Source organism: Centropristis striata, chromosome 2 (genome assembly GCF_030273125.1).
Source record: "Centropristis striata isolate RG_2023a ecotype Rhode Island chromosome 2, C.striata_1.0, whole genome shotgun sequence".
NCBI classification, from domain to species: Eukaryota; Metazoa; Chordata; class Actinopteri; order Perciformes; family Serranidae; genus Centropristis; species Centropristis striata.
This window is the reverse complement of record NC_081518.1, coordinates 27,135,988-27,153,107: the sequence shown is the minus strand read 5'-3', so window position 1 is coordinate 27,153,107 and position 17,120 is coordinate 27,135,988. Positions and strand designations below refer to the sequence as shown.

Below are 17,120 nucleotides of genomic sequence, written 5' to 3'. Positions count from 1 at the left end.
CTGAACTAAGTGCAGCAGTGTAGAAGCAGCATCGCCAGTGCTCTGTGAGGTAAAATTACTGTTTTTGTCAAGGTGGATATGAGGACACCGCTAATGAAATAATGGTTTCAGTTGACCCTGTGTAAACTTAAACAGGGCTGTCTGATGGTATGGTAAAGTAGTGAAAATATTCTAAATATAGTGTACATTAAAACTGATTTTTTTGTAAGTTAACTAAAATACATTTAGCTGCTGCCCCGTTAACAGCAGTACACTGCTTTGCTTCCATGTCAATGCTCCTGCTTCTCCAAACTGGGGGCGTACTAACCACCATCTATACACTGACTATGGATAAATACCTCATTTAATCCCAGTTTTGAAAAATCCGAACTATCCCTTTAACGTATAACGACAGATAGTATGACAATTTTTGAAATGTGTTTTCCCTTTTAACACTAAACCTTTAACATAGTGGTTTTTCTAACATGGTTTGGCTTCTCTGTCTCTCACAGCTGTAACACTGACTTCTTTCTGTGGTTTATTCTTCCTGATTAATAACAGTGTTTGCATGTCACTTGGTTATTTTTCCTCTCTTAGCACGTAGCACTGGACACGAGTCAGTCCTTGGGAATCCTTGATCATCAATTAACAAATTCCTCTTTCCCGTCTTTTAACCGGTTCCTTTCTTGGGAAAATTGATTTGTTTTTTGTGTCATATATCAAATATCAAATGTATTATTTGTTGCATTATTGCTTTGTTATATTACGATTACTGTCTACAGCATTTAGAAGAAGTGAGAGCTCTGGTAAAAGCTGCACCAGTGATGTAATGCTGCCATCTACTGGCTTGAACTTGTCCTCAGATCATAATATACTTATGAGCAACATATAAATAAATAAAAAAGACCTTTCTTGGGTTTTGGCATGCTTTTAACTTGTTATCCAACCTGATGTTGTCCCAGCCTGCAGCCTCTGAAGAGCAAAAGAAGATGCACAAAGCCATGTCCTCAGGAGATTTGGTCAAAGTGGACTCGATGCGCAAGAACTCACAAGATGGAAGGTTTGTTCCTCGATTTAGCATAGCCAGCATCCAGAGTTTTACCTCAACATTTGCTCTTCATGTCCTGGTTTTAACTCTCTGAACCCCAGGCCATTTCAGGATGTGTCTTGCTATTGTCCTTTTTCCTCATTGTGGTCTTGTATTTCCCTGCAATATATAAGTCCTGCAGCTCTATGGAATCAGCACAGTCATGGCTAGAAGTGGAAGCAACTCAAAAATGATTTTGTGCACATTAACACAGTTATATAACATAAATCATAAAAAAAAGAAAGAAATAAAAGCATGTTGAATTTCTCTGATAAATATTTTTTTAAAATTGGAATAAAATTGAATTTATATATATAACACTTTATCAAGTGTCTTGAATATGAGAAGACCTGCTATACATATTGCCAACCTCTCCTGTCCTCTCCTCTCAGCTCTGTGTAAACAGCCTGCAGTTCTGTCTGATTTTCAGTGAATATTTGTCAAGTGACCGTTCGTCTCAGCAGAATCAATCATTGCTTCACAGTGTCGCTGAGGACAGAATTTAATGTTTTTAACAGGGTCTAGTTATTCCTAATGCTTTATTTTTGGCGATTTGAATGTAAAATTAAGTTATTTTGACAGGAATATTACAAGTTTAAGCTTTGTTTTGATTACTTTTTCTAATGGAAACTTTCATAAACTATAATCTGTTCAAGGGCTGTCGGATAGTTAAAATTTCAACAATAATCCCCGTTTTCACAGTTTCTTTTCATGATAAACTGTGTATTTTTGGCAGTCTTTAAAAAAAAAACATGTTTTAATCCTGGTTCAGAGGGTTAACATGAAAAAACAATCCATTTGAGGATGGATTTGCCACCTATAACTTAATCTTTATACAGTTTGAACTCAGTTTTCCATCAGTAATAAAAGAATGTTTATCAATTTTGTTTTCATTTTGAACAGGGTTCGTAAGATGCGTTTCTGGGGCAAGACAAAGTATGGAGATAAGAAGACGTCCAGAGAAAAGCTGATCTGTGGGTCTGATTCCCTGGATGGAGACTATGGAGACACCGGGCCGCTACTGGGAGACGGTACGTTATCCAAAAACATACAAATGTTTCAAGTTCTTTCATGTTTGGTGCTAAAATATTGTCTTTTTTAAAAATTATTTATTTCTATACGGCTTTTTACATTATATGGACCTGGGGTGTTTTATTTTTAAGGAAGAAAAAATTATAAAAAATAACAATAATAGGCAGTAGACTTGCATAAGAAGGGTGTTTTGGGGAAATATACACTTTCTATTTTTGCCATATTAACTCAAGTTTATTTTATTGAAGCTTCAGGGAGAAAGTGATTCCTAACCCTAACCCTAACCCAAACAAAATGATATCGTAGCATTTTCCGATAGATGGAGGTCTGGCTTAAGTAATTTCCTTTAATGGCCTTTCTGGCAGCAACACTGAGTATGCCAAATAGATATTTTGTTCACATATTTATGGATGTTTAATGAAGTAGTCCAAAAAAGAGATCAGGTCACTTAAAAGTAACTGTCGATCCAAATTCAGTCACTAATTCTGTGTGGATTTTAAACCAAAAATAATGTAAATAATGTATTTTTTTTAACTTTGAATGCCTTGATTGCATTAATCCTTTCTTTTTTATGAATAATTGTTTTCAACAACCATTTGACACACACAAACATGAACACAGCAACAACATACAACTAGACAACCTCAGTATCGCAGTGGATTAAGAAAATATTCATCACAACTAAGCAAAAGAAAAGAAACACTTCAATATATTTGCACATTAGGTTGTATAAATAACAAACTAACAATCATTAAAATAAAACAAAGAAACAACGAGAAAACAAACAAACAGAAGCACACACATGACAATCATGCTAATCAGAATGAAAAAGCACCCAGAGTACATAGCCAGTCACAGCACATGGAGGAACAGTACACAAAGTCAGCCACATATACAGGTGCATCTTAATAAATTAGAATATCATAGAAAAGTTTATTAATGTCAGTATTTCAATTCAAAAAGTGGAAATAACACATTATATAGATCCATTACACACAGAGTGAAACATTTCATGTCTTAATTTATTTAATTTCTTCTAATTATAATGATTATGGCTTACATTTAAAGAAGACCTTAAATTCAGCGTCTCCTTTAAACATTTTAATGTTACAAGAGACCAATTTAAAAAAGTATGTTTAATATAGAAATGTTGCCCTCTGAAAAGTATGTCCATCTATATGACTCTGATATACTTGGTTGGGGCTGTTTGACTTGAACTACTGGAAATGGACTTTTCCATCATATTCTAATTTATTGAGATGCACCTGTATATACACCACACTCATGACACAAATCTTTTGTTTTAAGCTGAAGCGTCACTGACTGGGATCCTCTTCCACTCAGCAGGTCAGGAGAACATGTCGCCGCCCTGCAGTCCCGACCTGACGCTGGACCAAGGGTTCAGAGACTTGAAGGAGAACAAGGAGCCGTCTCCTAAGGTAAAGCGACGGCGCAGCGTGAAGATCAGCAGCGTGGCTTTGGAGCCCGCTCAGTGGCAGAACGACGCGCTGCAGATTCTCACCTGCACCAACGACTACAGGAGCATGAACGACTTCCTCATGAAGAAGGTACAGAGAAACTCTCCTTATGAATCCAGTTTTCATTAGTTACAGTCATGGAAAAAAATATTAGACCCATGTTTTCTTAAATTTCTTATTCATTTTAATGCCTAGTACAATTAAAGGTACATTTGTTTGTACAAATATAATGATAACAACAAAGATACATCATAAGAGTTTAATTTAAGAGCTAATATCTAGCCATTTTACATGGTTTTCTGGATAATAACCAAAATCATTATCAAGTAAAATTGTCAAGTATTCGTCTTTGTAGAGCTACAGGGAGTCCATATTCATGCTAAAGTGATTGCGATGTCCTGTTATAGATCAACGACTTGGACACAGAGGACAGTAAGAAGGACACCATGGTGGACGTCGTCTTTAAAAAGGCTTTGAAGGAATTCCGTCTGAACATCTTTAACTCTTACTCCACAGCGCTTGCAGTAAGTGTTGTTCAAGTGTAAAATTCTGACAAAATAGTACTTTTTTGCATGATATCAGATAAGGACTGTATTTTTCCACTGTAACACTGTCTTTCTGTGAACTCCTGTCGTCTTGCTCCCCAGATGGACGATGGTAAAAGCATCCGCTACAAAGACCTGTACGCTCTGTTTGAGCACATCCTGGAGAAGACGATGCGGCAGGAGCAGAGGGACTGGAGGGAGTCTCCAGTCACAGTGTGGGTCAACACCTTCAAAGTTTTCCTTGATGAGTTCATGACTGAGTACAAACCCATGGACAGCACCCTCAGCAAGGTAAAGACACACAGCAGCCTCAGGAAAATAGACACAGTGATGGATTTTGGATAATATCTAAAACATTTTATGCTCCTTATAATGTATTCTGTTAAGATAAGATATGACTTTATTTATCCCGCAGTTGGGAAATTTAGTTGTCACAGCAGCTCAAGATACAGACACATAGATATAGAAGACAGAATAAGAATATAAAAAATAAGACAAATGCATACATTCTATACACATTATATATATATTATATACATTTCTGCTATTATTTTTTGGGGATACGTTTAAGAAAGCGTATCAGTATAACTTTAATTTCTGATTTTGGCTTCCAATAATTATAAAAACAAGGTAATCAAGATAAAACAATGATGCTCTGGTTCTGTCTTGTGTTATAAGAGTCACTGACTGGAATATGTTAACTATAGTTTACTAAAATATTGTGTATGTATTAAGAAGGTTTCAGGGGGTTTCAGTAGTGCAGTACGACATATTTGATCTAACTTTTTGTGGTGTATTTGGTCAAATTTATATTTATTAATGATATATTGAATATTTATGTTTAGTAGTTTTCAGTAACAACATTTAATTAATTAATTAATGTTTAAGAAATCTATTTTTCATTTCTGATTTTGGCTTCCAAAAATTATGAAAACAAGTTAATCAAGATAAAGCAATGATGCTGGGGTTTTATCTTGGGATATAAATCAAGCGAACCCTTTTTCGGTGCACTTTTGCCTATTTTAGAGTCACTGACTGAAATAAGTGGAATGTAGTTAACCAAAATGTTGTGGTGTATTTCGTCGAATTTGTATTTATTAATGATATATTGAATATTTATGTTTAGTAGTTTTCAGTAACAGCAGAATTTATCTTATCTTAATTTTTATATTTTATTATTACATAATTTATATAAATGTGTGTATCTATTATGTATTGATTGTATTTATTTGTCTCAATTTTGTTAGATTTTTAGTTCAGCTATAGTTAAAGTTCAAGAAAATCAATTCCTTTTACATTTATTGAATGCATAATGTTTCTGAAGTCAGTAAGTAATCAAGGTAAATAATTGTGACCTTAAAAATATTTGTGCTTTTGATATTTTCAGCCATAATGTGTCACTTTAAATGTCATGGACCATGGTGTATAAAAGTCTTCTGGATTATTGGTTTCCTAGAATTTAGACATCTTTTTATTAATTATGCTTACATATACAGTGACATACAGTACAGCTTCAGAACTAAAATCTATTGTTTTATTTGTCCTTTTTTTCTACAGCAGGTACCAAAACCTGAACGCAAAAAACGGAGGAAAAAGGACACCGACATTGTAAGTCCCTCATCATTCTCATCACCACTGAGTGCATAATCCTGTTCCTAACCGATAGAAAGAGAACACTTTGCTCTAACAGCCAGTTCTTTGTATCCCCATTTGCTCTTTGGAATAACAAGATATAAATACACCAGCGACCAGAATAGAAAATGCTATGAAACTGCACTTATAACTGTGAAGGGAAATATGCAGGTGAACTCGGGATGAACCTGTGCTCTGCTGCTCTCTGCAGGTGGAGGAACATAATGGACACATCTTCAAGTCCACCCAGTACAGCATCCCCACCTACTGTGAATACTGTTCCTCTCTCATCTGGATGATGGACCGCGCCTGTGTGTGCAAATGTGAGTGTGCATAACAAAATGTCACAGCAGGGATTCAGGGCACCTTGAGAAACCCTGAATTTCAAACAGCAGATCTGAGAAAAATGTGTCTTTAAAAAGGTTATAAAGCTTTTTATTAAATACAATATTTTTGAAGGTCATAGATGCTTGGAAGAGGTATTTTCTTATTTAGATATACAGTGCTGAAATAATTGAATTTATCATAAACAATTTTAATATTCTTAAATATTTTTACATTTTTAAGTGTTTAAGTCATTTACCAAGGAGAAGTTCCCATTATTTGCTGGTTCCGAAATGTGAATATATTTAAATAAATATAATACATTTAATTTAAAATGAATTTAATGAATTTATTTAAATTTGATATAGTTAGTTGTTAATGTTACCTTGGGCTCTGGAGATTCACAATAGCTTTTTTATAGACAGTTTATTGACAGAATAATTAATTGTAAGTTGAAGTCTTAAAATTTGGGTTTATTGCAATTGCAATATTATTTCATGTGTTTGCACGTGAATCAACATCTCACATGTGGAGGCAGAACCCTGTAATATTTTTGATTGACACATTAGTTTTAAATACACAACAATTGCCCTACTTGTCGGAACATGAGTCAAAAACAAATTTACTCCTAAAGAGGGATACATCAGTATGAGATTTTCACAGAAAATATCATAGTTTTGTATTACACAATAATAATAATAATAATAATAATAATATTTATTAATCATTATTTATTAAGTAACAGTTTTTATTATTACAATTATTTATTTTATTTTTAATTTTTTTATTACTTAATTAATTTATTTATTTATTTATTATCATTATTTTTTTAATCAGTTACAATGTCCCTAAAATGAATAAAACCAGAAGAGGTTGGTCGAACAAATGCTTTGTACGAAAGAAATTAGTCGCAAAAAAGGACCAGGATTATTTTTTTTAAATCTTTCTTTTGAAATAAATAAATAACTTCACATGTTTGTGTGTGTGTGGCACAAGTTGACAAGTCTGACAGACAGTTGAGGAGTAAAGGACATGCAGGTTTCTATTTATTTTCACTACAGTAAGTAAGCTAATTAACATGGTGTGATAACCATCAATTCTTACACCATGGCACACTGCTGCAACTCTAAAGTGAAAATGTCTTTGAATGGAGAAGTGTTTTAGTCTTTGTAATTCACCAAACAAGATCTTGTTGGTTGCGAGTCCAAATAATTGAAATGTCCTCAAAATGGATGTCAGTGAGTGCTGGAACCCTGCCAAACACACACACACACACACACACACACACCATGTCTGCGGCCGAGCTGTGCTCAGTCTGAGCCCCACCCTCTCTCCCTCCTCAGCCATAATCAGATTGTTTTCAACTGGACTCATGGGGTCTGCGACTCCGTCTCTCCACAGATTTCCCCACACAGTTTGTCCTTTATTCCCCACAGGATGTTTTCCTCACGCCAGCCAACGCTGCTTTGGTCTCTCAATCGATAAAACAATTTTTTTTTTTCCTTTTGTCACAACTTCTGCTGAATAATGAGGAGGCACTGTCTCTCTGTGGACGGTGGAAATGACCTGTTTGATTTCTCTGGTTGTGTTCATCCAGTGTGCCGGTACGCCTGCCACAGAAAATGCTGCCAGAAGATGACCACCAAATGCAGCAAGAAGGTGAGTCGGCCATATTGTCCAACAATGTCCCATGACACTAATTGTTTCACTGTGGCTTTATGTACAGTAGTTGCTGTTATTTCTGCCTCCTAACACACCGACAGTGGCAGTTAAACCAAGTAATTTGTGTTTGTGTGTGAACAGTTTGATCCGGAGCTTTCCTCCAGACAGTTCGGAGTGGAAGTTTCTCGTCTGACTAACGACGAGAGGACGGTGCCCCTGGTGGTGGAGAAGCTGATCAACTACATTGAGATGCACGGCCTCTACACAGAAGGAATATACAGAAAATCTGGATCCACCAACAAAATTAAGGAGCTGAAGCAGGGACTCGACACAGGTGAGTGAAGACTGCTGGCTTTTTAAAGCTGAGAAATGTAGATTGTTGGATACAGAGACTGTGTAAAAGAAGTGGATGCAGCCACTGTGACGTCATTCATTTGTTTTTGGACTACCGTTTTGAACCCTAGAGTCACCATCTTGATTTTTCTGGAGCCACAAGTGACCATTTTTGGATGAGAGGGTTGAGCTGGGGAGGAGCGTGGGGTGGATCTAACCAAGAACCATCTACGACTAGTTCGCAAAATTCACCTGTAATTTAAATTAAAGGGGACTTATTATGCTCTTCTTCATTTGTTCTTCTTTCTTCACTGTTATATATATAAATAATATAAAAACAAGCTTAAAACAAGATGCACTTACTGAAAAAAAATTAAAAGTACAGTTTTGAGTACAACTGAGTGCTTCAGACCCTGAAGCTACAATCACTTCTTTTATACAGTCTGTGGTGAGACAGGATTAAATGTGATTACTAAACATTGGTTTGGTTTGTCTGCACTCTCAGATGCTGACAGCATGAATCTGGACGACTACAACATCCACGTTATCGCAAGTGTTTTCAAGCAGTGGCTGAGGGACCTGCCAAATCCTCTGATGACATTTGAGCTGTATGAGGAGTTTATACGTGGCATGTGTAAGTCATCAACTTTAGGAATCCGACTCCGCTGTGTTAGATTCTGTCTAAAATAACACTTTATTACTGTGAACAGCAGAAGATATATTTGTTTGCTGTAAGAGTAAATGGTGATTTGTCTTGTGGTAAATGTCTCCTCAGGTTTGCAGGATAAAAAGGAAACGATCAGAGGAGTGTATTCAGTTATTGACCAGCTAAGCAGAACTCACCTAAACACCCTGGAGCGCCTCATTTTTCATCTTGTCAGGTAAAAATATGTTTTATAGTCATCTTGGAGTGGAGTGAATAAATGAAACTGCTTTATATGCTTCCTGAGAGACTTCCTAATACTGAATTCATGCTTTTCAGGATCGCCTTGCAAGAGGAAACAAACCGTATGTCAGCGAACGCCCTAGCTATAGTTTTTGCTCCCTGTATCCTGCGCTGTCCAGACACCATCGACCCGCTGCAGAGCGTCCAGGACATCGGCAAGACCACAGCGTAAGAATAAACTATCTAATAAATGATCTGCCTTTGTTGAAGACAGTGGTTCACAAAGTTTTGGGCACAGGAGTGGATTGTAAATGAATTTTTTTCATGTGGAAGCAATTAATAAAACTCTTCAAGATCCAGTTTATGAAGGTGTGTTCAGACAGCAACAGTCAAATTAGGACAGAGAAGAAATATACATGTAAAGAAGATGAAGCTGGACAAGCAAACCAAAGTCAGCTGAAGTTATTGTCAGGTTTGCTGTCCTTGTAGCAGAGCAGCTTTGTGTAGTTCATGTCTAAAAAACAGCATTTAATACAGAAAATGTTATATTTATAAAATAATAAGCACAAATAAAACACAACAACTGTACAGTTGTTATCAACAATGGCTGCTGTTTCCATTCACTTATTTGCATGCATATTTTGAAGGATCACATTAGAAAAGCTGAATGCAAATGGCAAAATTGGATCAAACTTACTCAATTGCACAATAAAGTTTTCAGAATGATACAATGACATCGTTTTTGTTTTAAAATAGAGTTGATTCGCTAAATAGATTATGGAAAAGCCTTTGCTCAATATATCCTGACCTGGAGAACATTTAACTCACATGACTGATAAGATGTTTTCAGCATCTTACTGGATATTATAATAATTTGTCTTTGTCTTTAGACAACATAAAACATGACCAAAGCTAGCTGACATCCTGAAAAAAACTTTTAATTTAACGAAAATCGTCCTCACTCTCAATTAATTCCTCATGTACATGGTGATTTGTTGTGTTTCCAGTTTCACAACTTCTATTTCTTCTTCTTCATAATATATATAGCTGACCAACTCCTGACAAAACTATAATGTATCAGTTATTGGGCCCATAACTTGACAGTATGATTTTAATATAATTATGGTTAATTTGGCTCGCTTTGCTGCAGATTTTCTCAATACCGGTTGAGAAAAGTTATGGGATTTGCTTTCTGTTTCCAAAAACTTGAGACCCTCCAGCCTAAGGGAACAGATGAGGCTCATATTCTACTGTGTAAATAAGACGGCGTGTGGGACATCAGATTTTTTTAGCCGCTTTGTTTTTCTTTCAGAGGCTTTAGCGGGCTACAGAAAAACCACAAATCACAGCATGGATTTTTCTATGTTGTTCCAAAGGTCTTGGTGTATTGGTGCATTATTCTGCAGGGGTTTTGGGCATTTTCATCCATTTAAATAAAAAAAATAGCCTGATTCAGCAACAAATGTGTGTTACAAATTGTATCAACGCAAAAATTGCAACAACTTATGGGACACAGTTGAGCTGAAAATGGGCTTCAGAAAGCCAAACATTAATGTGTGAACTATTGCCTTAATAGGTTTATTAGAGATTTTTGATCAGATCTCCAGCTTTCAGATTATCTACACCACTTTTATATGACATTTATTGTTGACCTGCTATCTCCCTCTAAATACCCACTGCACACAACCCCCAGCTGTCAATAAAAGGGGGCAGAATGATATTTATTTGCTGTGACATTATTTATATCTTTTGTCCTTCTGAAGTGCTTTTGTTTCCCTCCCCAGGTGTGTAGAACTTATCATTTGTGAACAGATGAATAAGTACAAAGTTCGGCTAAAGGACATCAGCAGCCTGGAGTTTGCTGAGAACAAGGCCAAGTGCAGGCTGACCCTCATTCGACGCTCGATGGTAAGATCAGATAATACGAGACATGACTAAACCTCTTTGTTATCAGATAAATCACATGTTTATAACTGAGCCATCTTAAAAACTCCTTCAGTGCTGTCTTTTCCCTGATTTCCTCCTTTGTAAGCTGTTTTTCCCTAACCTGTCCTCTCCTTTACCCAGAAACCCGTACTAATAGCCGTTAGATTTATGAGCATAGCGCGCACTATGGTATGTATACACACACACGCCATGGATTACATCCCCAAATTGTCATCCAGTGGTGATGTTGTTGTGGTACCAATCACTGCATACATAGTGTCATCCCATCAAATATTAACGGCTGTTTTCATCCCTAAAGCATGACTCATCCCTCCGCTGTGTCTCTGCTTCTGTATTCTCTGACTGTCTCTTGTGGATCAAAGGCAGGAGATAATGCAATCATACAGTGGCTTCTAATTATATTTACATTATGCTATGTGAAGTGTGGAACAGAGCAGATTCTGCAACTTAAATTGTATTTTTTTTTGCAAAGACTGACGAAAGACTGCACATCAGTGTCTCACTCATGAGAAAATATTATATAAGAAATTGGAAAGTGTGATTTTATTTTTGTTTTTACTCTCTCTTAAGACATTGGGGGCAGAATTAAGTTAAAGTAATAGTTAAGTGGGGTTGTATGAGGTACTTATCCATAGTCATTGTATTACTACGGTAGATGGTGGTCGGCACGCCTCCACTTTAGAGATGCAGGCAGGAGTAACAGCGTAAAAGCTATTTAATGTACTGCTGTGGACCAGGGCAGCAGCAAAAGTTGAAGAGGGCTGTCTAAAAGCAAGGTAAAGTGGGGAAAATATTCCAAATATAGTTTACACTAACCATAACATTGCTTAGTTTTCGTGCGGGTACTCTTGCCTACTCCTGCAAATTGAGGATGTACTGACCATCATCTACTGTAATACACTGACTAATGAAAAGAACTGCATAAAACCCCAGTTAAACAAATCTGAATTATCCCTTTAAACACTGGACAAATCTAATTTCCCAAACTAATTTCATATCAATATCACATTGTGATATTTTTGCTATTAGCTTTACTGGATCTGCCTATTGACAGACTTTGATAATGGACATTAAAACTGACCTTAATAACCCTGGCATTACTAACTCCTCCTCCTTTTGCTTCTCAATTTTGCTCTAAGCAGACAAATGCAGCTAAAAAGGTAAAGATTGTGTATCTTTGTGCTTTTTCTACCTTTCTGTTTGTTCATTCTGCTGTGCTGTTTTTAAACGTGACTGGTCAGTGAACTGTAGTGTATGTGAAAGCATAACCTTTTGATTTAGTGCTGATCAGTCAGGTGCTTTTTTTGTAACACAAATGTAATATTCACATTAGTGCGAAGAAGACAACATCTGCCCCTGATTTGTTTCTCAGGGAAAAGGCCATGTGCAGCGACTAAGCTACCACACGCCCTCGCCGCCAGTCAGTCCGCGGCTGCCCTCTGTCGCTGACCCTGTGATAGAAGAGAGTGACGGCGAAGAGGGAGAGGAATCGTTTTCCGAAATCTCCGAGCATCAGCAGGCAGCCATGCAGCAGGAGGAGAGAGTGCTGACAGAGCAAATTGAAAGCCTGCAGAAAGAGAAGTAAGCACTGTCAAAGTGAACCTTTAACGGGGGAAAAAATGGAAGAAACTTCAGGGGGGTGGCTGTCCTTAGGAAGCATTTACTTGAACTGAATTTACAAAAATAACGTTTCCAATATACGTAACTACAGTATTAGCTGTGTTCCATCATGTGTGCTCAGGTCATTTGTTAATCAGGATAATGTTTACCTCTGCAGAGAGGAGCTGACTTTCGAGATGCTGACTCTTGAGCCCCGAGCATCAGATGATGAGACCTTGGAGTCGGAGGCTTCTATCGGTACAGCTGACAGCTCTGAAAACCTCAACGTGGATTCCGAGGGAACCATTTCTGACTTCTCTGGTATGCCACCATGCAGGAAATAAAAACCCATCTTTCACACCTCTACCTAAAAAACAGCAAGCGAATGAGCTTTGGCAGTGGAATAGCATTTTTTTTTATTGTTATGATATATTAGTGACCACTGCCCTTTTTCAGGCAACTACAATGAGAAAACCTGTTAACATTGCCTTTCACATTCCTCTGAAACTTGGCTCACTTCTTTTTTTGCAGGGGCAGTGTTTTTTTTTTTTCACCCTTTTCACTTATTTAAACATAAGGCTGTCTTTCGACCCGTGATGGATCTTTGTCAGACCAATTTAAAACACATGTTCAATAACTCTATATACAGACACATCAGCTGATTTCTTTCAGAGAGTAGACAAAGGCGCAGCTGGATACAGAGCAGATTAGGACATCTTATTTGGGAAAAACTGAAACAATTTGGTATTCAATCGTTCGCATTGCATCCAGTTAGGAATTTGTGACAATTTGTCATGATAATCAGAGAGAAAAATGAATAAAGCTGTCCTTGTTCCTTTCAGAGAGAGGTCCTGTGTTGACTTCCCCATGGCCTCGGAGAGCGGACATGACGAGCCCCAGACGCCGCGCTCTCCGCCGCCAGCCTGACTCCCTGGACTCTGTGGACTCCAGCTCCAGCATTTCCTCCTACTCCTCCTCATCACACTTCCACCCATTATCAGCTTCCTCCTCTACCACCACCCGTCGCTTTCGTTTCCACTCCAAGTCTCCCACCGCGGCCTCAGGTCAGGCTCAAGCTCAGGCTCAGGCTCAGGCCCAGGCCCCTGGCCCGGCCACGACACAGGCTCTGAATGCGTCACAAACCTCCCGCTATGACAGCATAGACGGTAGCCCTACAGGAGATCAGGAAGGTGCATATGATGAAAGGCCTCAGTTTACCAGCCGAGGTACCTTCAATGCAGAGAAGGGCAAACAGAAACTCAAAGGGGCCAAGCGATCAACCCTGAGGCACTCCAGAGATGGCAGTGGCCACGGCAGGGACCCTCCAGACATACCGCAGCAGCTGGTATTGTACGGCAGTAATGAATTCATGGTATGAAGGACACTGGGACACCAAAGCACTCCCTATTAAACTCCCTGGCAAGCGTGTACTTTCTCAATGAGAGAACTCCACTCCTCAAAGCACTCTTGCTTCGCCTTTCTTTGTTGAAGTCCGCAAAGAAGTGTCCCCAAGTGCCGTGTACAGTGTTTTCAGCTCCCGACGGGAGGAAATGTTTGGCAGCAGGACAAGTATCAGTGGAAAGGCTCTTCTTCTGTGGACTAAACTGCCACCCATGCTCTCACAGTGCCTCGGCAGCTCTTTACTCTGCGCCAAGAGGAGACGCACTGAGCAGGAGAACGGGGAAAAGGGAATGTTGGAATATTCGGAAGACCACTCAGCATCAGGGAATGTTACGGAGCTGGAAAGCTGAAGCAGTGTACTACAGTAAATGAGGCAACATCAGGCGCCACCGATGTTACAGTGAACTTAAAGCTCACAATTATTAGCTGCTTTATGAGTTTACAGATCATAACAATCAGTGTAAGCAGTGGTTGCTCTGTTACTACAAATTTATTTTTCCCTTATTTAATAAATTTTAATGTCACAGAAATTCTTTATAGCGTATAATATACAGGTATAAATACTGTACAAAGCCGGAACACCAGCCTCTGCTGGGTAGTTGAAGTCAAATATTTATCTTTTTTTTTTTGAGTATCTTTGGACAGAGATGTACGGATTTGGGCAGTGGATGATTTATGTGTATGTGTGCCCGGCGCTCATGCGTGACTGTATGTGTGTGTGAGAAAGAGACAAACCACTTCATGTGTTTTAAGTTTGTGCTGCTTTTTTTCCCCCTCACAAGGGAAATACCGCCATCAAAGGGACCAAGTCAGCTGGTGTGTATTCCAGCCAAAGGGGATCCCAGCTCTGTAAAGAATGTCGGACATGTATAAAATCCCTGCATTCACTGCTTAACAGCCATACAACAATTGTAATGTACAGTACAGTTCATATGTACAGTATAGTGGACAAATGCCATTCTATTCTTGAAACCTATTGTTACCCTCATCCCCACTCCCACTCCCATCCCCACCTCCTGTCTCTAAAGTGTTTGCTCAATAGCAACCAAGAAAGAACATAAAAACAGTTTGTCTTTTGTCTTTTATTATTGCCCTCGCCAAGGAGGTTTTTGCTTCTGTTTGTATGTTTGTCAGCAGGATGATGGAAACACTACAGGCTTTATTTTCATTAAACTTGGTGGAGGGGTGTAGCATGGATCAAGGATGAACTCACTAGATTTTGGAGCGGCTCCGAGGCACAGGGCGGACGTGGAACGATATCCTACTTCCGTTAGCATTGTGAGGCATTTGTGCTGCATTCATGTGGTATCAGAATACTTGTAGGACTACAGAATGATTGTGCACTACAGACTGCGCTCATTCACCCATTCACACACACATTCATACTGGTGGCAGAGGCTACCCTATACGATGCCACCTGCCACCACTGGGAATTCATTCGCCACTGATCATTCAGACATTCACACACTGATGAATGCAGCATCGGGAGCTATTTGGGGTTCAGTATCTTGCCCAAAGATACTTCAACGTGTAGGCTGCCATGGTCAGGGATCGAACCACCGGCCTACCAATCAGTGAGTGACCGCTCTACCAACCGAGCCACATCCGCCCACCTGATCCAGTTATTTTGCTCTTCGTTGCCATACAAATACTCGACACATCTATAAAGTGTAGTTTAAACATTCTGGGCTACAAAATACAACACATCTTCTGTGAGTGTCCATGTTTTCCCAACTGTGGGAAGTGGACCATCCAAGGAGCCAAGTTTTTCAAATTGTGTCTGCTCTAGCTAATAAAGTATTATCTGATCCAAGGGAAAAATGTTTTACATTGGTTAGTTACAATGATCCATCAGCAATGATTAATGATGATCAATCTAAAACCAATATAACATATTAAAATAACACTTGACATACCAGTACAAAACAGGGTGTAGGTGTGAGGACAAAGTGAAACGTGATTAAAGTGAGATTTTTTTTTTAAATAACATATTTCTTTCACAGATTGAAAGGTTGCATCGAAAGGAATATAAAACACCTTTTCTCAATCATGCACAGTGGTTTTTCCTGGCCAGTGGCTTAGATATTGTTGTGTACTTAAAGGTGGAGTCTGTGATTCTGCAATTGCTGATAGTAGATCTCAACACCCAAACAAATACACCACCTTTTGTCAGTGCTCCTGCCTTTATACCAGTGTTTCCCCACTGAACAGAATAATGTAAGGCTCGGCCCAAGCCACATTGTTTCCCATTTGCAGAGCCAGGACTGAGTATGAGACGCTGTATTTTGTTATTGGAAGCACAGAACAGACGTCTACAGTAGTGCATCTTTAATTTGCTGATTTGTGACCCGAGTCTATACTACAGCATGAAATTGTAACCACATCGGCCACTGTTCAGTAATAGTTATATAGGCTCACTTTGAGGAAGAGGCTAAAGTGTCTTATTAAATTTGAACTCAAATATACATATAATTTGCTGTATTTTAGTTTCATTGCACTGTTTTTGGTGTGCAACCAAAAGAGAACTCCTCCTTTTTAGGAACATTTGCACTGAGATTACAGATTGGCTATATTGCTGCAAATATTACCATTTCATTGACCATTTATCTTAATCTTTGCTGACCATGGGTTTCCTGCTATTGTTACTGCCGTATCTTTGCTGTAGGATCAGTTATTGCATAAGAAGATTAAATAATAGACCTTAGCTCAGGCTTCTTCCTCTTGGGAGAACAGGTACAGTACAGTATGCCCTATTTTGTTTTGCTGGCCTTTTTCCCCCTTTTTTTTGTCTTTCAGGTGCAGCTTTTGTCCTCTGAATTCATTTAAGGGTTGAATAAACAGAAATTAGCTTTTCAGTTATAAACCTACTGTTGTGCTCCTGAGATGCAGCTATTGAAACTCAGTTTATGTTATTAGCAGCTAAAAGAGAGCAGACGAGCACCTTTCATACAGGTGAGTGCAGTTCAAAGTGCTTCACAGATGGTTGACAAGACAGAGAAAGTATATATTTTGAATAACATATATTTAATAATCATAAAACCGAGACCAATAAAACCTAAATTAAATAATTGGATAAAAAGAACAAAAATGTTGATAGTAAAATACAATAAATGTGCTAATAAATAAGCTATAAAAATTAAATAAACTGAATAGATTTTTAAAAAAAATAAACGGATAAAACAAATACAATCAAGGGGGGAAAATATGAAAGTACA

At 38.1% G+C, this 17,120-nt stretch overlaps 1 protein-coding gene across 1 annotated transcript in view; it reads left to right on the top strand.

The window, feature by feature from the left end:
* myo9aa (myosin IXAa) overlaps positions 1 to 14,971 on the top strand; it is a 151,860-nt gene extending 136,889 nt beyond the window's left edge. Inside the window, exons 29-46 of the mRNA XM_059347879.1 lie at positions 942 to 1,039; positions 1,970 to 2,097; positions 3,446 to 3,666; positions 3,984 to 4,100; positions 4,224 to 4,412; positions 5,679 to 5,729; positions 5,965 to 6,076; positions 7,675 to 7,736; positions 7,881 to 8,073; positions 8,578 to 8,706; positions 8,848 to 8,953; positions 9,055 to 9,186; positions 10,743 to 10,866; positions 11,026 to 11,073; positions 12,045 to 12,065; positions 12,278 to 12,486; positions 12,683 to 12,825; positions 13,347 to 14,971. Of these exons, the coding sequence (XP_059203862.1) occupies positions 942 to 1,039; positions 1,970 to 2,097; positions 3,446 to 3,666; positions 3,984 to 4,100; positions 4,224 to 4,412; positions 5,679 to 5,729; positions 5,965 to 6,076; positions 7,675 to 7,736; positions 7,881 to 8,073; positions 8,578 to 8,706; positions 8,848 to 8,953; positions 9,055 to 9,186; positions 10,743 to 10,866; positions 11,026 to 11,073; positions 12,045 to 12,065; positions 12,278 to 12,486; positions 12,683 to 12,825; positions 13,347 to 13,882 (2,619 nt within the window). The 3' untranslated portion in view covers positions 13,883 to 14,971. The remainder of the gene's footprint in view (positions 1 to 941; positions 1,040 to 1,969; positions 2,098 to 3,445; positions 3,667 to 3,983; positions 4,101 to 4,223; positions 4,413 to 5,678; positions 5,730 to 5,964; positions 6,077 to 7,674; positions 7,737 to 7,880; positions 8,074 to 8,577; positions 8,707 to 8,847; positions 8,954 to 9,054; positions 9,187 to 10,742; positions 10,867 to 11,025; positions 11,074 to 12,044; positions 12,066 to 12,277; positions 12,487 to 12,682; positions 12,826 to 13,346) is intronic.
* Positions 14,972 to 17,120: the final 2,149 nt, after the last annotated feature.